At 48.0% G+C, this 23310-nt stretch overlaps 2 protein-coding genes across 9 annotated transcripts in view; both read right to left on the bottom strand.

The window, feature by feature from the left end:
• The window catches only part of ITGA2B (integrin subunit alpha 2b), a 43936-nt gene extending 43293 nt beyond the window's left edge, over window positions 1-643 (bottom strand). The window contains 1 exon segment of the mRNA XM_082195203.1: window positions 3-643. Coding sequence (XP_082051329.1) covers window positions 3-50 — 48 coding nt within the window. The 5' untranslated portion in view covers window positions 51-643.
• Window positions 644-4405: 3762 nt separating this feature from the next.
• GPATCH8 (G-patch domain containing 8) overlaps window positions 4406-23310 on the bottom strand; it is a 79823-nt gene continuing 60918 nt past the window's right edge. For all 8 annotated transcript variants that reach the window (XM_082194687.1, XM_082194688.1, XM_082194693.1 and 5 more), the window contains 2 exons: window positions 10288-10418; window positions 4406-9595 (listed from right to left, as the gene is read on the bottom strand). In XM_082194687.1, coding sequence (XP_082050813.1) covers window positions 5770-9595; window positions 10288-10418 — 3957 coding nt within the window. In that variant the 3' untranslated portion in view covers window positions 4406-5769. The remainder of the gene's footprint in view (window positions 9596-10287; window positions 10419-23310) is intronic.

Below are 23310 nucleotides of genomic sequence, written 5' to 3'. Positions count from 1 at the left end.
TTTCCCATTAATGCTGTCTCTTCTGTGCTCATAATAGTGACCACGGACATGACACATTTCCTCAAGCTTTTCCTCCCCTGCTGAAGCCTCTTCAGCTGAAGATGATAACATTTATCAGAAGTCTCTCAGGAATTTCCCAACAGGAACTCCCTGGGTGTGTGGAGCGATGACTATTTGGAACAGTGATGTTTGGCAGGATCAACCATTGACAAGACGGCTCTGGGGAACCACCACTGCCATTTCCAGGCTAGTGTGCACAAGTATGAGCTGTGGTCTTCCATACACGACTCCCAACCCCACCTGTCCTTGGGGCATAGAGATCAGAAACACGGGAGACGAGACAGACCCTCAGGAAGTGCTCTGAAAGCTCCTGTTCCTAGTCTGGAATGCTTTGAGATTAGCTACAGTCACACAGTGGTAAGGGCAAACATTTTTACTGGATCCTGCAGGGTTCTTAAAGTGCATTTATGAGTCAGAGCCGTTTTCAAGCACCAGGGCTCAATGCGTTGCAACATATGATTAGAAACGTATGTGGAGCTTTGAGAGTTGGGTTCCGGGAAAGTGTTTTCAAAGAGTGGGTGCAATCCAGAAACTTGCAAGATACCAGTTCAGAATGTACAGCAAACCCTCCAACTACCATTAAACATCCTGAAATGATTTACCGTATTTTTCGCTCTATAAGATGCACCAGACCATAAGACGCACCTGGTTTTTGGAGGAGGAAAACAAGAAAAAAATATTCTGAATCTCAGAAGCCAGAACAAGAGGGATCGCTGTGCAGCGAAAGCAGCAATCCCTCTTACTGTTCTGGCTTCGGGGATAGCTGCGCAGCCTGCATTCGCTCCGTAAGACGCACACACATTTCCCCTTGCTTTTTAGGAGGGGAAAAGTGAGTCTTGTAGAGCAAAAAATACGGTAAGTTTACAGGGCAGGAAGGCTACAAAGACCCAGCTGCAAAGCTTTTTTCCCACTGGATGCACGGGAGCAGGGGTCAGCAACCTTTTTCAGCCATGGGCCGGTCCACCATCCCTCAGACCATGTGGTGGGCTGGACTATATTTGGGGCGGGGAGGAATGAACGAATTCCTATGCCCCAGAGATGCATTTTAAATAAAAGGACACATTCTATTCATGTAAAAACATGCTGATTCCTGGACCGTCTGTGGGCTGGCTTGAGAAGGTGATTGAGCCGCATCCAGCCCATGCGCCTTAGGTTGCCTACCCCTGCACTGGAGCATTCAGGACATCCCATTTTCTATCCCACTCGCATGCAGGAATGTTTTATCAGCCAAGCACAGCCTCCCTGACCGCAGGGGGAACCAGCACAGGCCTTATCAGGAAACATAAGCAAAAGAAACCGCATGGTGGTTGTTTAGAGGGAAAAGTGAGAATGGGTGACATGGCCACAGGGGTGAGTTCACCCTTTGAACCAATTTCTTAATTCGTCAGCGAAACTAGGCTCCATTTGCAATGTTCTCCAATGCACACACTTCCTGGCTTTGCTTCCTGCACTGTGCTACCATCTATGGCGGCACACAGCTCCTGTTTCTCCTATACAGTGGTACCTCGCAAGATGAATGCCTCGCAAGACAAAAAACTCGCTAGACGAAAGGGTTTTTTGTTTTTTGAGCTGCTTCGCAAAACGATTTTCCCTATGGGCTTGCTTCGCAAGACGGAAACGTCTTGCAAGTTTGTTTCCTTTTTCTTAACACCGTTAATACATTTGCGACTTGACTTCGAGGAGCAACTCATGGAACGCGGTGTGGTAGCCTTTTTTGAGGTTTTTAAAGACTTTGGTGATTTTTGAAGCTTTTCCAAAACTTTCCCGACACCGTGCTTCGCAAGACGGAAAAAATCGCAAGACGACAAAACTCGTGGAACGAATTGATTTCGTCTTGCGAGGCACCACTGTACATCAAATTCAGTTGAGGCAATGGAAGTGCTGAACCATTATCCATAAGGCCAGTGAATTAAAGCTCGATCCAGACAATGTAGAAGTGCTACGTGTGGTTCTTTTATTCCCAGTGGTGTCTACCTGCTACAGATGGAGTAATCAGATTTGCAGCCCAGGCAGGAGCACTCAATGATTCTGCTTTGCCGTAGAAGGCTCAGGTGGCTTCCATGGAATGGACTGCCTTCTACTAGCTGGCAGGCAATTTCAAGCCCTTCTAGGAAGACAGCTTTGCTGCAGTTATCCACTCCTCAAACCTGGGCAGAGCATGTAGTTAGTTCGGGGTAACTTGCTAGTTTGTGAATTTGGACTTGTTGCTGGTGGAATCTCTCACTTGTCCTTAAGCAGCTGCCACGGCTCCTTACCAGTTTCCAGGCTGAATTCAAAGTGCAGCTGATGTCCTTCATGCTTGGGATTTGAACAAGTTTGGAAAGTGCTTGGAAAACTGCCTGATTCTTGTCTCTGCTTCCCTGCCCTGAGCTCAACTTCACAGGCTCTTCTCAAACTGCTACTCCGATGAAGCAGCAGGCGGCACTCAAGGAAGAGGGCCTTCTTCGTGGTGGCACTCCCATCTGTGGAACACTCCCCAGGGAAGCTTGCCTGATGCCTGCTACACAATGTCCTTCTGATGGCAAGCAAAAGGCCTCATTTCCCTAAGTTTAAAAAGAATAAATCCTGAAATATAAATTGATGCATACCGCATTATTTTGTATTTTATTAAATATTTTTGATATATGTATTTTTAATTCTTATATTGAAGGGCAAGTGTGTAAGTGTATTTAATAAAACATTTGAGCTGGTGAGCAAGAGGGACCATGAGGACAGGAAGATCTTGCCCCACTGCTGGGACATGATTAATCTTGAATACCAATGTGCAAATCAGGATGATGTTCTCTGCGACTTAACTCTTTTCCTGCTTCCGAGACTACCTCAGCTAACACACACAGGGCTACCCCAATGTTACTGAATATGTCCTGCAAGCATTCAGTGAGGATCAGGAGACGAGGGTTCCAGAATCTCAGAAATGTGGATTTGGGCTGCATCAATTCAATGAGCTAATTGCTCGCTAGAACATGGTCCAATCTTGGGAGTGGCAAATTGAGGGAAGATGGATCATAGCAACAAGGGAATCTTAAAACGGTTGAAGACAGATAGGGATGTCCCCCCCCCCCCCCGCAAAAGAAACACGATACAGTGGTACCTTAGTTTACGAACTTAATCTGTTCCGGAAGTCCGTTCTTAAACCAAAGCGTTCTTAAACCAAGGTGTGCTTTCCCATAGCAGTGGGGGACTCAATTTACAAATGGAACACACTCAACAGGAAGCAGAACATGTTCTGTTTCCAAGGCAAAGTTCACAAACCAAACTTCCAGGTTTGCAGTGTTCTTAATCCAAGTTGTTCATAAACTAAGCTGTTCTTAAACCAAGGCATGAAGCTAGGAGGACCAAAGAGAATAAAGGGGATGGGAAGATCAGTAGGTGCTCTGTGCAAACAGCGAATAAATGCGGGGCCATAAATAGGGGTGACGGCAGTGGGAAGAGTCACAACATGAGGACTAACAAATTGACTCTGACCCTTTGGGAAACAAGTACACACACGCTTTCCCCCAAATTACTAGTTTATTAGAAAGTTTATTTTCCTCATTTTTACAGCATGTATATATATTTATATATATACTTTTTATGTGACAAAAGTTAAATATAGCCTGCCGATACTGAAGTAATAGTGCGTTCTCTTTTGTGGTAAGCACTCTTGTGGAAGTCCAGTCTCTTCCTCCCTGCTGGGGCGCTGCGCCTCCTGTCTGAACCTCAAGGGAATGAAGCACTGAGAAATTAATACTGTTACTTCTTGAATTATCTACAGCCACTACCAAGAACCAAGTCCCTTTGTCACAGCAGCAGTTTCCAGTGCTTGTCTCGTTGTAGCCAAGGGTAAGGAAGCTTAAAAGCAGTCCATAGTCTTGCCATTTCAGGGCAGCAGCCAGCAGTGGTTATTTCTGAATTTCTGAAAATGGAGGCCGCACCTCAGGATATACAAGCAAGTAGCGCGCCCTTTGGGTCTGGACATGTGTCCCAAAACAGCCGCTGCTTTGCAGGATCTCGGCCTCCTTTTGCACTCAGCAAAAGAACCTTGAGATTCCGGGAGCCCCCGCTTCCTAGTTCACTTTGGGGCTGCAACCTGGGGAGCGGCAACTGGGTGATGACTTTTCAAGGGGCAGCTGTGAGGAAAGGGCATCCCATAAAAGAAAACCCGGGGGGGGGGGAGGGATTCGGAACGAAAACACACCACTCAAAACCTCTCCAAAACATAAAAAGGCACATATTTGAAAACAAGGAGCCTTAACACACGCACACGCACCCATCCACACCTAGAAGCTATGTTGTTGCTGCAATGACTCAAAACAAGTGGTTGAATCCCAGGGAAAATAGCTGGGCTCTCAAGTGTTGTTATGTGGTGGGTCCCATCTATTCCTGCGACCAGAAAGCGACTGTTTGCTTTGCCAAACAAACGGACTGTTTCTCTCAAACTTAAGGGGCCTGGCTACCGACTGAAGCACACAGCGAATGACACCTCAGCTGCCTCACAAACCTGCCTTTTCACAGAAATTACCAGAGATGTCATTACACAGGATGGACTTTGATAGCTATGGAACAAAGGAGTCCAGATCGCTGCTCCTTTGTTTATTTCCAAACCCTGTGACATTTTCTCCTATAAAATGAAAGTCCTTTTTTATGGTACATTTTTTAAAAAATGAGCTCAATTAAAATATACATGCTTGAAATCATTTTGTGCCCTAGCCATAACTAGAAGCATTGAACCTTTGACAAGAATTTCCTTTCCAACTACGTTAAAATGTATAGATAACTAAAGCCACCTGAACGAGTACCACTCAAAGAACGGGCTGTAAAAAATGTTATTGCGGTATACTATCAATATGGAACATTTGTCAGAGGAGCTACAAAAAGCAGCATTGACATGTACAGAGTTCAGTGCAATTTCTTAAATTCTTTTTTTTTCTTCTTCTGGAAAAAAAAAATCATAAGTTAATAAGGAACCATCAATATTACAGAGGAAAAGAGTACAAGTTACAGAGTCATGTTCAGGATGTTCACAGGACTCCAGTACAACATATTGCTTCAAGGACTGATCAAGGAATTGCTCTCTACTCTCTCAGCAGCGCCGTAAAGGGTGTGTAGAAAGGAGAGCACTGCCAAGCTGGTCTGGGGGTGGAAACTGGTCACTGAAAAGCAACTTCCCAGTTTGTGGTGCTCAGTGGGGGCTCCCGAATAGGAGCTGGAGAGAGGGGAGAGGGCAACAGCGGAGATGGATCAAGTGCTGAGTATTTCTTGGTTCTGTTGCTCGGCTTAAGCTTTAAGGTGGATTCAAATCACTAACTTTCACGCTTTATACTTGATATCGATGCCCAAATAAGATAGATGTGCATACCCACTTTAAGCCTTCAGAGTGGGTAGTAAATGATTTATAATACGTGAACTGGAAATTAAAAAGGGCTGCATTTGCTAAAGGACTGCACATCCCTGAAGAAGCCACCTCCCTGGGAGCACGAGCCCTTGAATATCCTTACAAGCAAAACCCCCAGCAGCACAGCTCTCCCATCTTTCACAGGCCTGTTCACTCGAGCCTCCCTGCCTCTGCCCAATCCTCCCCCTTCTTGGGCTGTTCTCAGGTCCAGAGACAGCCACCGCCTTCCCGAGAACGAGAGACTGATGCACACGCAAGAGACAGACAGACATGCCCCCTGTCCTCTCTTTCCCCTAACCCTCCCCTCCCCGATAGAGGCTGCCTCTCTCGTTCTTTCATGTGCCGTGGCTGGGAGGGTGCTGCAAATCCTGTCCTGAGAAAATGGGGTGCAGGAGAGGGTGGAGGTGCAACGCCGTGGCAGCCGCTGTCGCTGGCCGGGGCGCCAGGAGGGTCGGGTAGAGCGCGGCGTGGTGGACGGGGTGGAAAGTGAAAGGACCCGGGTGGATGGCAGAAGCGGGGATGATATGGATGGGGTGGCTGGCCAGGAAGGTGGCGGGGTGCCCAGGGATGATGGAGTGGGTCAAGTGGGACAAGGAGATGGGGGTCAAGTGGGGCTGAGGGATATGGTGCACTTGAGCAAGAGGTTGGGGGTGAGGGTGGGGGTGGATGCCAATGGCTGCGGCCGCAGCGGCAGCATGGTGCTGCAGAATGGCGTGCTGCACGGTGGTGATGGAGGTGGCTGCGGCTGCGGCCGGCTGCTGGATGTGGATGGGCTGCAAGGCAGGAGCCGTGGCTGGAGCCAGGGCGGCCGAGGCTGGGAATGCCTTGACCTGCTTGGCCAGGAGCTGCTGCTGGATGTGCTGCTGGGCGGCCTGCTGGAGCTTGCTGTACTTCTCCATCTCCTCCGGGGTGAAGGTGATGGGCTGGCTTTCCAGTGGCGCCAGGGAAGAGTCTTCGCTGCCTTCCGGCTCCCCGCTGATGCTCGGCTCCGCGCTGTGTGGGACATAGCTGGGGAAGGGCTCCACTTCGGGGGCCAGCGGCACCATCCTGCCTTCGAGGGAGACGGGCTGGGCGCTGCCGTCCAGAGGCTCGCCGGCTTCGCTTTCCGCGGGGGCAGGGAACGGATGCGGCACGGGCAGGTCGCCGGGTCCAAAGTGTTCCGGGAGGGCTGGCGGCTCCAGGGGCATGGAAGCCATCTCCACGCCCGCTTCTTCTGGCTTCTGATCTCCCAGAAGGCTCTCCTGGGTCTCCATCACCAGGGTTTCGTCCACTGTGGGTTGGCTTGCTGCAGCTGCCTCCCCGCCATCGTGGGGGGTTTCGTCGAGCTCGGACAGCTCCAGCTCCTCCCCGGTCCCCAGTCCTAACCCAGACTCCTCACACTGCTTGGCGTTTGGCTTCCGGACTGTGGGCAGCTTCCCGATCAAGGGAAGGACTGGCTTGTTGCCTAGGGAGGGAGGGAGCTTAGGGCCAAAGTAGCCTTGCGGGGGATCTTTCAGCTTGATCCCAACCTTGTGAGGCCCTGAGGGGGAGTCCTCACTGCCGCTGGGCTTCTTCTCTACCTTCCTGGACTGAACTTTTTCCAGGAGGAGCTTAGCCGTGGCGGAGTTCTTCTCCTCAGAGCTGCAGTTGCTCCCCAGGCTGGAGTTGCCGCTGTTTTGGGAGAGGCTGGTGGTGGTCCCTGTCGCTTCATCGCCTCTCGCTTCCTCCTTCCTCGCGGGCCCTTCCCCTGGTCTGCCTCTGAAGTAGTGGGGGGACTGGGAGCGGTAGATCTTTGAGCGGATAAAGTCTCGCCGTGCGGATCTCCTCTCCCCAGGGCTTTCGTGGCCACGGGACCCCTTCCTGGAGAGAGACCGCTGGGACAGGCTCCTGGCACTCCGGCTGCGCTCCCGGCTGTAGCTCCTGCTCCGTTTCCAGCTGTGCCCGGTCCGGCTGCGGCTCCGCCGCTTGCCCCGGCTGTGGCTACAGCTGCTGCTGCGCGTCCTTCCCCGGCTTCTCGTCCTCGACCTCCCCCTGGTGTGGGTTCGGCTGCGGCTCCGGGATCTGCTCCTGCTCAGGCTGTAGTCGTCTTCCGAAGAAGAGTATTTGTGCCGTTTCGACCTGCGCTTGGAACTGGCGTAGTCAGAATCGTCCTCCGAGTCATGGGAGCGCTTGGTGCGGCTCCGGGAGCGGTCGCTGTAGTCACTGTAGCTGTCTTCTGAGTAGCTGCGCCGCCGGCTGTACCGGCTGTTGTCCGAGGAGGCATACGAACTCGTTGAGTAGGACCTCTGGGATGACCTTCGGGAGGAATGCCGATGCCCTGACCGGGAGCGGCTTCGGGAACAGTTGCTGCCAGAGTCGTAATCGTCGCTGTATTGCGAAGCAGACTTCTGCCGGAAGTGCTTGTGGCAGGAGTCCTCGTCGCTCTCGTAGCCCCCGCTGCTCTGCCGGCCTCTGTGGCCCGAGTGGGCGGAGGTGGACGCCCGCCTCTTGGTGGTGGATGACGCCTGCTGCGGGTCCCCTTTGGGTTTTTTGCCACTGTGATCTTGGGAAGAGGTGCCGCCGTCCTCTTTCTTGCTGGCGCTTTCTTCGGTGGAAAGAGACTTCCGCTGAGAGTCTTGAGAACACCACTTTCTTTTCTTGACGTGGCCAGTTTCGTCGGCCCCTTGCGTCCGCTCCAGCTCCGTGGCAAAGGACGGCTTGCTCTTTTTGTGTTTGTGTTTCTTCCGCTTCTTGGATTTCTCTTCTGCCAGGTCCCCATCCCTGCTTTTGTCTTCTGCCTCGCCTTTGCGCCTGCGTTTGTGTTTCGTGGACTTCTTGTGCTTCTTCTTCTTCTTGTGCTTGTGGGATTTCCCCACTTTGTCCTTGCGGCCAACAAGGCTGCCTTTGCTGCTGTCTTCTGGCCCCTCGCCCTTGCCAGCCGACACAGGATTGGACTCCTGCTTGCTGCAGACAGACAGGGACTTGCTCTCCGGCACTGCTGTGGAGGTGCCCGCAGGAGCGCCCACCTCTTTGCTCTTGCTCATGCTGCCCTCTTCAGCAGATGGTGCTTTCTCCTTGGGAAGGCTGCTTGCAGCTTTCTGTTTCTCCGCCCCTTTAGCTTTAATGTCTTTGTTGCGGGACAGCTTAAAGTCAAAATACAAGGGATTGCAGCTGTACGACACAGAGGGCTCTGCTTTGGTGAAGATCAGCAGTTCTGAAGGCCACTGGAGGGTGGTGCTCTCGTCTTTACTAAGCACTGGGAAGAAAGGTCCTGTCAAATGCTTAGGCCCGTCTGTGCCTTCTTTACTGGTTGACGCAAGCTGAGGAAGCTCTTTGGCGACCTCGGACTCCGCAGAACCGCTTCCCTTAAGTGGCTTGCCTTCCTGCCCGCCTGCCTCTTCTGGAGGGTCTTTAACTTCAGTTTTGCTGCCTTTGCTGGAAGGACTCGGTTCCTTCTGGTGGGTGGCACACTCTACTGCCGTCACCTTCTCACCATTCTTTGCTGCTTTGGGTTTTGGGGAGTTGCTCCGCTTCCTTTCGTGAGCCATTTTCTTGCTCATGGCTTCTGCTTCGACTTGCTCCGTGGCCTTCATAAACAGCAGGAACTGGAAGTTCGGCTTCACCTTGCAGTGAGCAGGCGGGATGTAGTGGTAATACTCTGGCTCTAGTGCCATCGGGCCGTCGTCTCGCTTCATCTTTTTCAGCTTCGACAGGGTGGTGTTTAGACCTTCCTTCTCATGCGCTTGCTCCTCTTCATCGCCTTTGCTGTCAGGGCTGTTTGTCCCCTCGACCTCCCCAAATTTCCCCAAGGCTCCAGGATCGGGCTGGGCTTTCTCATCCGCTTTGACTTCGTCATCGGGAGAACTGGACTCATCAACGTGGTCTTTGAAGACGGAGGCAATTGACTCTAGTTTCACTGGGGCTTTTTTGGCAAATGAGAAAGACACGCCTATCTTCAGAGGGTTAACCCCTGAGCTGATGGCTTGCGGTACCTGGACAGGCACCTGCCCAAGCCCGATGTTGCTACTAGTTTGCCCAGTGGCACAAACAAGACCCTTGTCTGTGGTCATACTGGCAACTGGCCCAGGAGCTGGTGAAAAAGAGCAGCAACTGCTGGGAGCTACTGAATCGACGTCATCCTCTCCTCCTTCCTCATCTACTGCCACAGTAGTAGTTCTAAACATCGGCCCGCTTCCTGGAGCACTGGGGGATTGAAATGGGACAGGGGTAAAGGGGAGGGAGAAACAATAGTTAGATACTGCTTAACATTAACACCTTCACCTTTACCTCTTACCCATGCCTATTCAACCTCTCACTAATTTCCTGGAATTGCTTTGAAAGCTAACGGTATGTCCAGGAACAAAGTTTTAATCTACACTTCCACTGTATTGTATGTGGAATAATTCATGTGCTCCAACCAGCACACCCTTGACAGAATTCAATTATTTGTGATTTTTTTTTTTAAAAAGGTGCCTTAAAATTCAAGCCTTCCTGGTTATATAGAAGAATCAAGACAAAGCATCGCAAGGTTCTGATGCACACAAGTAAGGGCTGCCTCATCCATTTCAGGCCTGAAGCTTTTCCCAACTCAGATCCTGTTCATTAGAGCAGTTAGTTCAATTAAATCTGTCTCCCTCCACTCACATGACACATACACTGCCCTTCCAAAATCTGTTACTGGTGTAGACGGGGAATGAGGAATTGAATTTGCAGACTGGCCACTGATGAGCTAAGCATTCCTCATTTGGGGGGGGGGGAGAATAAATTATGTTTTACAAAAATCTGAAGAACAACTTCTTGCTATCCAGTCCATTTAAAACAGCCTGAATAAAAGGGGAAGTCAACTGTATGTTTAACTTAACTAACTTGCTGGCACAAGGAGCCCATTCACTTACCATTCAGGTTGCTTCCTCTGCTCAGCCAACTCGTGGAGACGACGGAGGGCTTTCTCCTGCTTCCTCTCATCTTTCCGGGATCTCGAGGAAACATTGCGAGCAAACTCCCTTTGCTTGAGATCCTTCAACCTCTGTAGCAAAGCAAGAGAAAAGGAAAATAGAAGGGAATAAGATGGAACGGTGAACCTTTTCAAGTTTTGCTAAAGAGTTTCCCAGCTGGCCATCCTTAACCCATTCCGCATCATTTGACCAGGGGTGGGTATCCAGCAGCTCTCCTAATCTTGTTGGAATTCAACTCACAGCAGCCCCAGCCAGCATGGCCATTGGGGATGATGGGAGCCGTAATCCAGCAGCATCTGGAGAGCCATAGGTTTCCCACCTGTGCACTAGACAATTTAGAGGCGCTCCCTGAACTCACTGATATAGAGCACATCCTTTCCATGTAGAAGGTCCCAGATGCAGTCCCTGGCATCTCCAGATAAGAGGGCTTGGAAAGATCTCTGCCCAAGACCCTGAACACTCTAAGTAGACAATACTGAGCTAGATAGTTCGGTGGCCTGACTTAATAGCAGACCATATAGTCACAGGGTGGGCTCACTAAAAGTCTCCAAAGAGTAGCCATTTTAGAGTGTAAGCAAGAAGCATTGAAGCACTTCCGAGAGAGGATTAAGAGAGGAAAAAGATACTATATTTGGGTATACAAGAGCGGTAGGGAGGAACAGTTCTATCTCCCTATACAATCCAGGATGCTTAGAATTGCAGGTTCCTTTTCAGAGGAAAACTGGCGGAAAAGGCTTAAGAGTTGAATTTGTTAACCAACCTGGCTGCGAAATCCCAGTGACTGAGCAAAGACTGGGAGCGGGGTGCTCTTGCTACAGCAAGCATTGAAACCCATCTGATTGTGTCTGGTGACACAGCAATTGTTTAAATACTGCAATTGTTTTTAGGCTTAGCATATCTCAAATTGTGCTCTTTGCAGCCACAGCTACCCGCCCCCTCCCACACGCATCCATCCACAGCAGAAAGCAGGAAGAAATTAACACAAAGTTTTGCCCCAGCAACTAAATGCATCAGGTGAAGAATACGCCCTTAGAAAGAATCGGCTTATATGGACTTGTCCCCAGCCACAATATGGAAGCTGCGGCTTTGGCACAGAACTCTCGAGTTTTTGCCCCTAGCCCAGAGCAGACTTGAGTCTAGCATTACTCTGCTGAAAATGGACACCACTTTGAATGAGATGAGATGATGTAGGGAGGGGAAGTGATGGGTTCTCCAAAACTAGTAAGACATCATTGAATGGGGTTATGGTTTCACTGAACTGAGAGTGGAAGAAGAGGAGTGGAATGCATAGCTACGTTCTCAGACATGCACACAGAAAGACAGAGCTACAGACACTAGTAGGAAAAAAAACTCACTCTTATGATCTGGCCTCCATAATATGCTTTCATTATATCAGTTGACAATATCATATCATGAGTGGGGGGGGGGGAGGTAAAAAAAAATACATGAGAGCAGAAGAGAGAGAGAAAGAAAAAAAGGGCAACCATTACTAACATCAATGCTCAGAATATCTGCAAGCTTATTCTATTGGATATGGAACTGGTTCACAGCTAAGAAGGCACAGAGGAACACGACTCTCATCAAGTAGGATAATACTAATAGCTTTGCCAGGACAAATAAGCTGGGGTGGGTCACTACATAGTCAAACACTGGTTCTACGAGGCTGCCTTGAGCGGAGAAGAGGAGAGAAAACACAAAACAAGTAAGTATCCCTGGAATGTGAAAGGAGCAGCATTTATAGCTGGGACATGGAATCTGGGGCCCTTCAGATGTTGCTATTAATGGTATTTATGTTAGAGCACAATTCCTATAGTTGCTGGCCATGCGGGCTGGGACTGATGGAGCTTGGTAGTCCAACAACATCTGACAGGCCATAGGTTCCCCAGCCCTGATTTAAAGGAAAGGTGAAGCTGGAGGAGAAGCCTTGAGAGAACCAAATGGCTTTCAAGTACCGTACATCTATGAAAGTCTGAAATTTCATAAACCGGATCCCTCCATAAAGAACCATTTCCAAGGTTCTTTGGAAGCATTCATTGAACCAGTTTCATTTTGGAATGAATCCTGCATGAAACACTGGTCTCCTTCAACCCCTTGCATGAACCACTCTTGTAATGTTCAGTTGAAAATGTTCAACATAAGGGTGGTATATAAATAGCATATGCAAAAACCTCTAAATGAGTGAGTATGCAAAAGACCTCTAGATTTACCTTCCCCTGTTGCAGCCACAGGATCCACAGATGGGTCAAATCCTGTTCATGCCCATCTTAAGAATACACACAGCTGGGAAAACCAAGTCTTCACAAGAATGAACAAAAGCACCAGCAGCGTGGGAAGACAGCACCAAAATTCACAGATTCCCCCAGCAGCGGGAAGGCTCTTGCAGCAAGCCCCGTGTGCATGATAGAGCTCTGCTATTAAAGAAAATTATAGCCCACTTTAATGATGGCCCGTAAGGATGCCTCTTGCTTAGCACTTTGACAAGTGTGGGGAACAAAGAGTGCGACAAGTTAGGCTCATCTGTAGCGGTTTGGCATGAGCTGCGATATGATTATAGTGCTGCATTTATTAGGCTGGATGACAGGAAAGGCGGGGTTTTTGTTTATTTTGTTTTTGCAGAGACTTGCTTTGTGTTTCGAATTTGCACCGTAAGTACCTTAAGAGACAAATTTACATCCCTTGGCACAGTGCACTTTTAATACATGCAAGAGGGTAGTAGAGTTAGCAGGGGCATGCACATTCTCAGTGAACGCCTTGCAATTTGCACCAAGAAAGCCGATTTTAGAAACCTGCATTTATTATGTCCTGCTAGTCAGTGAAAAGGGCAGGTACTCGGCCATGGAGGTTCTGCCACCTGATCCCCTGAATTCTGGCTCAGACACCATTGCTTCTGATGCCAAGGCACCCTGCAGCAGAAACATCTATATTCTTAAATTTTTACATCTGCACTCCACTTTAATCTGGAATTATGCATTTTACTTGCGTTCATTGACACAGGTAAAGAATTGCCGCCAGCCATTAAATGTGAGGGAAGTCACCCATGGTGGTTAAAAGCTGTTGCACTTTACAATAATCCACAAATGGAAGAGCCATGTGGGCTCTAGCCTGCCCAGTTAGAGGGGCAGGAGGCATGCACATCCACTAATCTGGCATGTTTCTTTGGTCTTCACCGCTAGTTTTATTTCCCTTGCTGCCCTCGGCCAATAAAGCAAGATGAGCGCTGCAACCCCAGAGTCGGCCACGACTGGACCTAATGGTCAGGCGTCCCTTTACCTTTAAAACAAATTGCAGAAAGCAAAACCAACAATAGGCATGCAATATAAGTACACTTGGAGGCTGGTTGAGTAAGGCATCCAGGTCTTTTTGCTTCAGCTGAATATAAATTGCACTGGCACATCGACAGAGAGAGCTTGTGTTCCCCTTTGCTCTGGCAAGTTCCCTCTACCACCCCAGCTTCCGGTGAAGCATGCAAAGGTAGGGGTGGGCGTCTTCCCTCCCCTTCACAAAATGTCCTGTTCAGGAGGCCTCTAAAGTGTTTTAGCAGCAAATGCACAGGAATAGCTGAGTCCCAGTAGAGGGAGTAGAGGACTGCAGGGAGATTTGCCTGCCAATTCAGTCTGCACCTAAGGGCTTTTCTGAGACTTGCCAGATAAGCAAAACAAGCAGACCTAGGGCAAGAGGATTCCTTTCAAGCAGGCCTAATGGCCTGTTTAGCTTGTTAAATTGTTTGTTCAAGGATCAGATCAGAAAATGGAGCTATCATCATCCCCTGGCTCCAGGGAATCTCATGAAGCCGGGAATAACAAATTACAAAAATCATACTTGGCTCTCAATTTTTAAAAAGCTCACTCAATTCCCACAGAAGCCGACCTTCTAGAAAGAAGGGGCAGAGAAAGTAGAAATATGTGTGAGGCATGATTCTCCCAACCTTCAGGGAGTTGGGTGTTGCTGATGTGTAGTGATTCTCTCCCTGCCCCCCAATCCACCACTAAGCTTTCTCTTTCTTAGCATTTTGATGGAATTTAAAAATGGAGTTTTCAGCATCCACTTTATAAGTGATTTGTAATGTTTTCTACTATCTTCTTTTTAATGCTTTTGTGTTTCACTCTTTAGTCTTGTTATTTATTGCTATATTCATGGTTTTCTTTTACAGTGGATGCTCAGGTTGTGAATGTGATCCGTGCGGGATGCACATCCGCAACCCACTGCCTCCGCAACCCGCAGCGGCGCACCTGCGCGGGTTGCGATCTGGTGCATCTGCGCATGCACGACTGCTGAAACCCAGAAGTAACCCGTTCCGGTACTTCTGGGTTTCGGTGGTCTGCAACTAAAAAAAAAAGGCAACCTGAAGGGTCTATACCCCGAGGTATGACTGTATAAGCTACCGGGGGGGGGGGGATTAAGTGTGGTAATTACTGTATAAACAATTTTCTGCCTGAAACTAAGAGAAAGGACTGCTTTTGCAAACTCCCAAGAGCAGTGAATGCGCTCTCTCTCTCTCTCTCTCTCTCTCTCACACACACACACACAGCTTAAAAATATGGTGCTCCAAGGCTACTCAGGACAAAGCTTTGCAGATGTAACCATAGCTGCTAATTTGGATGTCTAGGCTGCGGCAGCATGCAAGCTTGCTGAAGAGGAAGCTCCACTGAACTCAGGAGGACATGCTGTTGAGTTAAAGAAGCATAGATTCAGGCAGTAAATGGGCAGACAGAGATTTGCTAGTAAGCAAAGGGGCCTGCTGGACCCATTAGACAAAGACACAAGTGACATGCAAAGCATACTGTGCTGCCTTTACTTCCCCTGCAGAGCAAGCCAGAGGCTTAGCAGTGAATGCTCTCTGCAGCCAAGACGGGAGTTTGCTTTTCATCCCCATCCCAGATTTTTGTGAACTGGGCAGACACATCTCCCCACCCCCACCCCATTTGCTGAAGTAGAGAAAGAGCCACTCACATGCCATTTATGGCTCCTGCTTGCCTCAGCCCAGGCAGATGCCAAACTGAGCTCCTCAAAGCCATACATATCCAACTGGTCGTTGTGAGAGCTTTTTAGAGAAACTTAACAACCATGTCAGCTGCTGTGTGCTCTTAAAACCATAATGTATTTTCTGGAGTTTTAATTAAACTAAAAGACCATGTGCTTTATAGGAAACCAAACAAATGAAAAAGTATTTTTAACTTCTGCTTGGTAAAAACTGTAAAATGGCTTTGTTTGCACACAAAAGGAAAGTCATTTACTTGGGTACTTGGACTACTAGTCTACGTACACTTACTGGAGAATAAACCCTACTGAGCTCAGTGCTACTAAATTTCAAATAAACCTGGATTTATTATGCATCTCAATACAACTCACAAACCATTTAAGGTGTAATCCTATTTCTGCCGAAGGAAAACCCACTAAAATTATGGTAAGATTGGGCTTTGGAGCTAACCTCTGGACAATGATTATCCAGGAAGTTTAGCCACAATTTGCAGAAACCTGATTTCATATGTTTAGTGCAGAAGATAACACCCAAATTAATAAGACATGCTCTCATTCTGATCAAACTGGTATCTGCTTTGAAAATGTTGAGTTCTGCCAGAGTTGGCTGGCAGAAAACAGTAGGATGACTGCTGGACCCAAGCTGAAATTGTGAAACCCTGATGGTAGCTAGCTCATTATTAACCACAAGTGAGTTATCTGAAGTCATCTGAAGAAGTATGCATGCACTCAGAAGCTTTTACCAAAAACAAACTTAGTTGGTCTCTAAGGTGCTACCAGACTTTTAAAAAAATTTTAAAAAATATATTTCCACAAGTCAGTTGTGCGTCTCGAGTGAAATATAGGGCGCTCCTACACATTAGGAAGCAGAGTCCTTAAATAGTTGTCTCATTTATACCCAAACTTCCTCCAAGGTATGCAAGTTCCCTCATCTGCTCTTCACAACAGTCCACTAATATAAGACATGCAAACTAGGGAGTTTCATTGCTAAGTAGGCATTATAAACTTCGTTCTACACATTATCTAGCAGCATCAACAGTCTGGCTCCCACTAAGCACTGTACATCACATGCTGGGTAAGCCAAAGGGGGGGGGACCACCTCATCCCTCTTGGCACATTTGGCTAAAGATCACGCCCTGCCCCACCCTGCTCGCCCTCAATACTGGCACAAAGGAACTACAGATAATCTTTAGCTTCTCAACAGTGACCAAAGCAGCCTTGGCATTTCTTCACAGAATCTTCCCAATTGTTTGATCCAGCAATGTTGTTGACATTCCCTGCCTCGTGCAGTGGCCTCAGCATATTTGAAGGCTGACATGATGCATGCTGAGACGCATTTCTTCCTCCTTCTTACTCGAGGGAGTTCCATGGTTTGGCTCTGTATGTGGGAGTGCCTGGCGGAGCATGCCTAAGTCACATGAATGCACACACTTGTTGTGATGTGAGCACAGAATCGGAAAGCCTGCGGATGAAGGGGCTCTTTCAGAGGTCGGCTGGCTTCCATTTCCTTCCTCTGGCAGTGCTGCTCTTTGTGGGCAATGCATTGCGTGGGCACTTAAGCAATTTCTGAATCAATTGCTGTAAGAAGTGACCCCGAACAACACCAAAGGTGACACCGGGTAGCATTTTATGTCTAGGGAAGAGCTATCAAAGCAACAGAGGAGCAAAACCACAAACACAAAATGTGTTGGAGGTGTCAAGAGTTCTGCTCAAAAGCAAGCCTGTATGCGCAGCCATATGATGCGGGGGACAACTTCCACTTGCAAAAATATTTCTGCTCATTATAGCATGCTAGCAAGGACGATCTGGCCCACAAAATCTAATGGAGCATCGGAAAGAAGTGGAATGCAGTTTCTAATCTTCTCAGACTGCTCTGCTTTCAAGTTTAGGGTGTTATTTGAGGACTAGAGAGGAAAATGTGGGGAAGCTACATTCCCATCTTTGCTCTCTTACTGAGCCTTGTTTCAAATGGAAATGAGAATCAGAGCCTGCAGACACTTGACAAGAAATTCTCCTACAATAAAAGCTAAAGGTAAAGGGACCCCTGACCATTAGGTCCAGTCATGACCGACTCTGGGGTTGCGGTGCTCATCTCGCTTTACTGGCCGAGGGAGCCGGTGTACAGCTTCCGGGTCATGTGGCCAGCATGACTAAGCCGCTTCTGGCGAACCAGAGCAGCGCACGGAAACGCTGTTTACCTTCCCGCCGGAGTGGTACCTATTTGCACTTTGACGTGCTTTCAAACTGCTAGGTTGGCAGGAGCAGGGACCGAGCAACAGGAGCTCACCCCATCGTGGGGATTCGAACCCCCGACCTTCTGATCAGCAAGTCCTAGGCTCTGTGGTTTAACCCACAGTGCCACCCGTGTCCCTTAAAAAGCTAAAGGTAGCTACTGTATTATGTATTATGAAACCTGACCCCCATGCTAACACACAAAACTTTGATGACTGAGCAAATATATGTGCTTTATTTTTTTATAATAAACTTCATTTGATTAATAAACAAACCTGTTTCAGCAGGTTTAAAGCAGCATAAGGTTTCAGAGCCAGCTACGAGGTCTGCAATTCACCTATTGCTGGTCTGACACAATACACAAGGCTCAGTCTCAATGTAGAGTGATCCTGCCAAGAAAGGTGCTGAGGACTAAACTGATGAAAAGTTATTTGTTTTGTTCTCCGCTGCTGAAATGTGTGTCTGTTGATGCTTAGGCAGAGATCATCTAAAAGGTTGAGATCGGTGCTTGAATCATAGAGCAGAAAAGGCCTGGATTTTGTAGCATGTTTTAAGAAGACTACAGTGGAGCCACAATTTGGTTAAAATTGCAGGGAGTACGAGGTGGGACCTTTGCATTAAATTAAGGGCCTCTATACCTTCTTTTCCTCACTGTTCCCATTTGAACACTGATTTGGAGTGACACTGAGCCCTTGGTTCGTGACTGATTTAGTTTCCCTAATATGAATCAGTCACCCAAATGTACTGAGGGAGAAATTAGAAACCTTTACGGCACCAACGGAGCAGCAATAATTGTCATGCAATTTGTAAAAACCCTTGGCACCAAGAAAATATCAAAGGGCAACATTCAGTAGCGATAGCAGTGAGGTCTGATGGTGAACTGAAGGAACTAGCAGCAAAGTGGGTGGACTGAGATATGAAAGCAAGCAAACTACATGGTGTTGTGGAGAAGGAGGAGGGTTCTGGCATGGGAGGCTACCCAAAACTTACAGGAATGAATGAAGGTGTTGACAGTCCAGAACTGGTACCAAGCCAGCATCCCATTTTGGTACTGTAGAGTCCTCTTATCAATATGGTTTAAAAATGGGTGAATGAAAGATTCTTTGAGCAGGATTGCTCCTATTTCCTTCCCCCACACCCCACTCCCACGAGCAAGCTCTGGACACTGACCTGAATGAGTAAAATGAAGCAGTTTCTTTTCCCGGTGGTAACATGCAGTGTTTTCCCATTATAGGGGTGCAACACAGAAAGAGGAACCCCAGTCGCTACTCAACTTTCTGCTCAACTTCAGATCATTCTTACAGTCCCAGCACCCAGGACTCTCCTAAAACTGTCCTATGCTCCTCCAAAAGGAAGGATCCAAACCTACAGCTTGAGTTAATTTTAAATAACAGCAATTCAGTGGCCAATAAGTAGGTGCAAAGTGTAGTTCTTTTTATGCCCCATTATTCTGAGAGGCCACAGGAAAAAATGCACCACAATCTGGCTCCCAGCCTGTCGCCATGAGAACAGCAAACTGGGACCAGGTGGTTCCAACACACAATCCTCATCACTAGAGGGTCCTGTCTTTAACCACCTTTTACCACAGTCATTCCTTTCTTTATACTTCAAATAAAGAAAATTCCAAGGTCTCCTTGGGCAGCTTGTACTAGTGCTGAACAGCTCAAATAGCTGAAGATGCCATTCCTGAAGTTTAATTCCTTCCTGAAGAGTAACAACCATGTCTTCTCTACCTGGTCATGACTTTTCGGGGGGGGGGGGTGTGACAGTGACACGGATAACGATGCCACATTTAGGGGAAGGAACACTATCAGTGAAGGAGCAATGAAGTAGGGTGGTGTGGGTTCAAGAGACATGGGAAGAATAGTGGGGTGGGAATGGAGAAGAAAGCTGAGGGTGAGAATTCAACTGAGCTGGCAGGAATGCAGTTAGAGGAAAAGGACTGCAAGTAAATTGACAATTTTTCGTAAGCCCTTATCTAATAAAAATTATTCTAAAGAAAGAATCTCAAGAGCCACAGGGGACTAGGGAAGGAAAAGCAGCTAAGGGAAGTAGAAGGAGGAAATACATCAAGAGGGAAGCTTTCCAACATGTTATAAGCTTCCCCAATCAAGGCATAATAATGTAGATTCCTTTCCTTTTTTCTTTTTTTAAGTGTTGTTGTGAAGGCCACATAGGACCAACATCTAAATTGCCTGTGCCTGATTTATTTCAAACACAAGGTCAGCTTAACTCACTAATAACCCAAGTCATTTCTTCATGTTCCAAGAGGGGATTTGCTCAGGTGCTCGACTTGGCTTCCTTGACAGATTCATCAACAATGAATCCCAAAGTTAAGCGTGTGTATATAAGTGACCATGCATTCCTTCCATAGGCGAAGGTGAAGCTAAGAGGTTGTTGGCTGACATCCACCGCTGAAGTGGACTACTTGCAGGGTCATGAAAAAAAGGTTCTGCTGCAGCAGATCTCCAACTGAACGCTGGTGAAATGCTGCAGTTCAAATTAAATCTTGGCACAGATCATGGCGGGGGGAGAGGGGGAGGATGCACGTGGCTGGAGGAAGAGATGAAAAATGTAAGCCATGAGCAACTTAGAGATGGAGTGAAATAACAAATCCTCTCACTGACCTGAATTTACCTTTTGACCCAGCATGCTTTCGAACCGATCTTCAGCTCAGCTAACTAAAGGACTAGTGAAGCTGCTTCTCTCTATTTCAGGGGTGGGGACTGGATCAGGCAGGAGGGCCAAATCAGTAGCTTCCACCTTCCTCACAGTCCATGTCTGACTAGTGGGTTGAGTCACCCACTTGCCTATCAACTGACATCACTATTATATTAGGTGACTTCAATTCACAAGGGCCTTCAGAAACACATTTCAAAGCATGATCTTGAGCCAATGATTTGAAAGGGGCTTTGAAAGGCACCACTGATTAGCCCCTTTTGGCTGAGCCAGGTATTTCCCTGCTCCACACCTGACGTTTTATATGACATCAGGTGAATGACAGGTACAGTCTGGCAGTCCTCATTAAGCCTGTGGACTTATTATTATTATTATTATTATTTATTTATTTTATTTATATCCCGCCCTCCCCAGCCAAAGCCGGGCTCAGGGCGGCTAACAACAATCAAATAATCAGTCAAATAATCACACAATCTAAAAATATTTCATTATAAAAATTAATTAAATCAAATTGATGGCAACCAATTAAGCAAAATTCTGTGCAGGTTGCCAGAGGAGGGAGTCAGGCTGCGCCCTGACCAAAGGCCTGGCGGAACAACTCTGTCTTGCAGGCCCTGCGGAAAGATGTCAGGTCCCGCAGGGCCCTAGTCTCTTGTGACAGAGCATTCCACCAGTTTGGAGCTGCAGCCGAGAAGGCCCTGGCTCTAGTTGAGGCCAGCCTAACCTCTCTGAGGCCTGGGACCTTGAGGATGTTATTATTTGCAGACCGTAGGTTTCTCTGTGGGGCATACCAGGAGAGGCGGTCCCGTAGGTACGAGGGTCCTAGGCCGTATAGGGCTTTAAAGGTTAAAACCAGCACCTTAAACCTGATCCTGTACTCCACCGGGAGCCAGTGCAGCTGATATAGTACCGGATGAATGTGCTCTCGCAGCGAAGACCCCATAAGGAGTCTCGCCGTGGCATTCTGCACCCGCTGGAGTTTCTGAGTCAGTCTCAAGGGCAGCCCCACGTAGAGCGAGTTACAATAATCCAGTCTGGAGGTGACCGTCGCATGGATCACAGTGGCTAGGTCAGGACGAGAGAGATAAGGGGCCAACTGCTTAGCTTGGCGGAGATGGAAAAATGCCGCCTTTGTTATAGCTGTAATCTGCACCTCCATAGGGAGGGAGGTATCGAAGATTACACCCAAACTCTTAACGGACGGTGCTGGCACTAATTGCACCCCCGCAAGAGATGGGAGTTGCCCCCTCGATCCCATATCGTCCCGCCCCAGCCAGAGGACCTCTGTCTTCGAAGGATTTAACTTCAACCGGCTCCCACGTAACCATCCAGCCACAGCTTCCAGACATCTGGTCAGTGTATCTGGGGCCGAGTCAGGATGGCCATCCATCAACAGATAGAGTTGGGTGTCATCAGCATACTGATGGCAACCCAGCCCAAAACTCCGGACAAGCTGGGCGAGGGGGCGCATAAAGATGTTAAAAAGCATCGGGGAGAGAATTGCACCCTGAGGCACTCCACACACCAAGGAGTGGCGTGATGACAATTCCCCCCCAAGCGCCACCCTCTGTCCCCGACCAGAGAGAAACGAGAGCAGCCATTGAAGGACTGTGCCCTGGATCCCCATGTCAGCAAGGCGGTGGTCCAGGAGTTCATGATCGACCATGTCAAAGGCTGCTGACAGATCTAGAAGAATCAGCAGCCCTGACCCGCCTCGATCCAGCTGCCTGCGGAGATCATCTGTTAGGGCGACCAGAGCCGTCTCGGTCCCATGACCAGCGCGGAAGCCGGACTGGAATGGGTCCAGAGCAGATGTTTCATCCAGAAACTTACCAAGCTGTTCAGCAACCGCTCTCTCAATCACCTTACCCAGGAATGGAAGATTCGAGACCGGGCGGTAATTGGATAGATCTGAGGGATCTAATGATGTTTTCTTTAAGAGCGGACGCACCACCGCCTCCTTCAGTTCCCCTGGGAATATCCCGGTGCCAAGGGACAAATTGATGATATCCCCCAGGGGGGCCCGCACCTCGTCTGGACACGCTCTAATCAGCCATGACGGGCACGGGTCAAGAGGGCAGGTGGTGGGCTTTCCAGCTTGGAGGAATCTGTCCACATCGGCTGGAGATATCCGGTCAAAGTGGTCCAATACTGGACCCGAGGAAAGTCGAGGGGCCTCCAGTTCCTTTATTGTATCCAAATTGGGGTTAACTTGAGGTTTCTCATCCCTGCTCTATTTTAAGAAAGGTGTGAAGCAAAAATGCCTTGAAGCACAAATGCTTTCCTTCTTGAACTGTGAAAAAAAGCAAAAGGTAGACACTGAGTTTCCTGATTTCCAGACACAATCTCCCTAATGAACAGCCCCTAGTTGGAACACTTTCTGGTGCTCTAAAGATTAGGCTTGTATTAGCATACATAACCACCATGATCTCATTTTTTTAATGGTTATGCTCTGTACTCCTAAGCTTCAAGAATTCTGATACAACTCAAAGTGCGCTTTCAGCAGTTAGCATATTTGCTGGCAAAATAGGTTTACAATCTCATTTCCTGTTTTCCTTTCATTGTGACATCTGTATAATTTTGCCCCAAATGACATGAGGGGCTTCTCTCTCACTCCACAAGAGAAGGGTGATGCTGCCACCAGGACCAATATGGGGTGATTAAGCAGGACTGTGTCATACTCTCACTTTACAAGGTTTCCTACCGATACACACACAGTACTCGCTGGCTCCAACCTTACTGGCAATCTTAGCCGTTTCCTCCAATGCTTGTCTATTCCCAAGAACTATTGATTATGTGTTTTTTTTTAAATCTGAATTTTCAAACCTGAAGCACCTATTTTATGAATATTATCCCCCTCCTTTATTGAAATTCAAAGCAGCTAACAAAAGTTAAAGCCTGCGCAAAATCAATATTGAATTAAAAGCTGTAACACTTCAAAACCACAGAAAACAACAAAACAATAAAAGCAACGAGGTCAGATTGATTGAAGTATCACCCCACTCCCCAAGCCTCAGTTTTGGGACCTGATTACATTGACATAAGTAGGGGTTGCCAACCTTTTTGGGCCCATGT

Source organism: Podarcis vaucheri, assembly GCF_965113315.1.
Source record: "Podarcis vaucheri genome assembly, chromosome: 13".
NCBI lineage: Eukaryota > Metazoa > Chordata > Lepidosauria > Squamata > Lacertidae > Podarcis > Podarcis vaucheri.
Note: the sequence above shows the minus strand (reverse complement) of the source record. Positions and strands in the feature narration are given on the sequence as shown.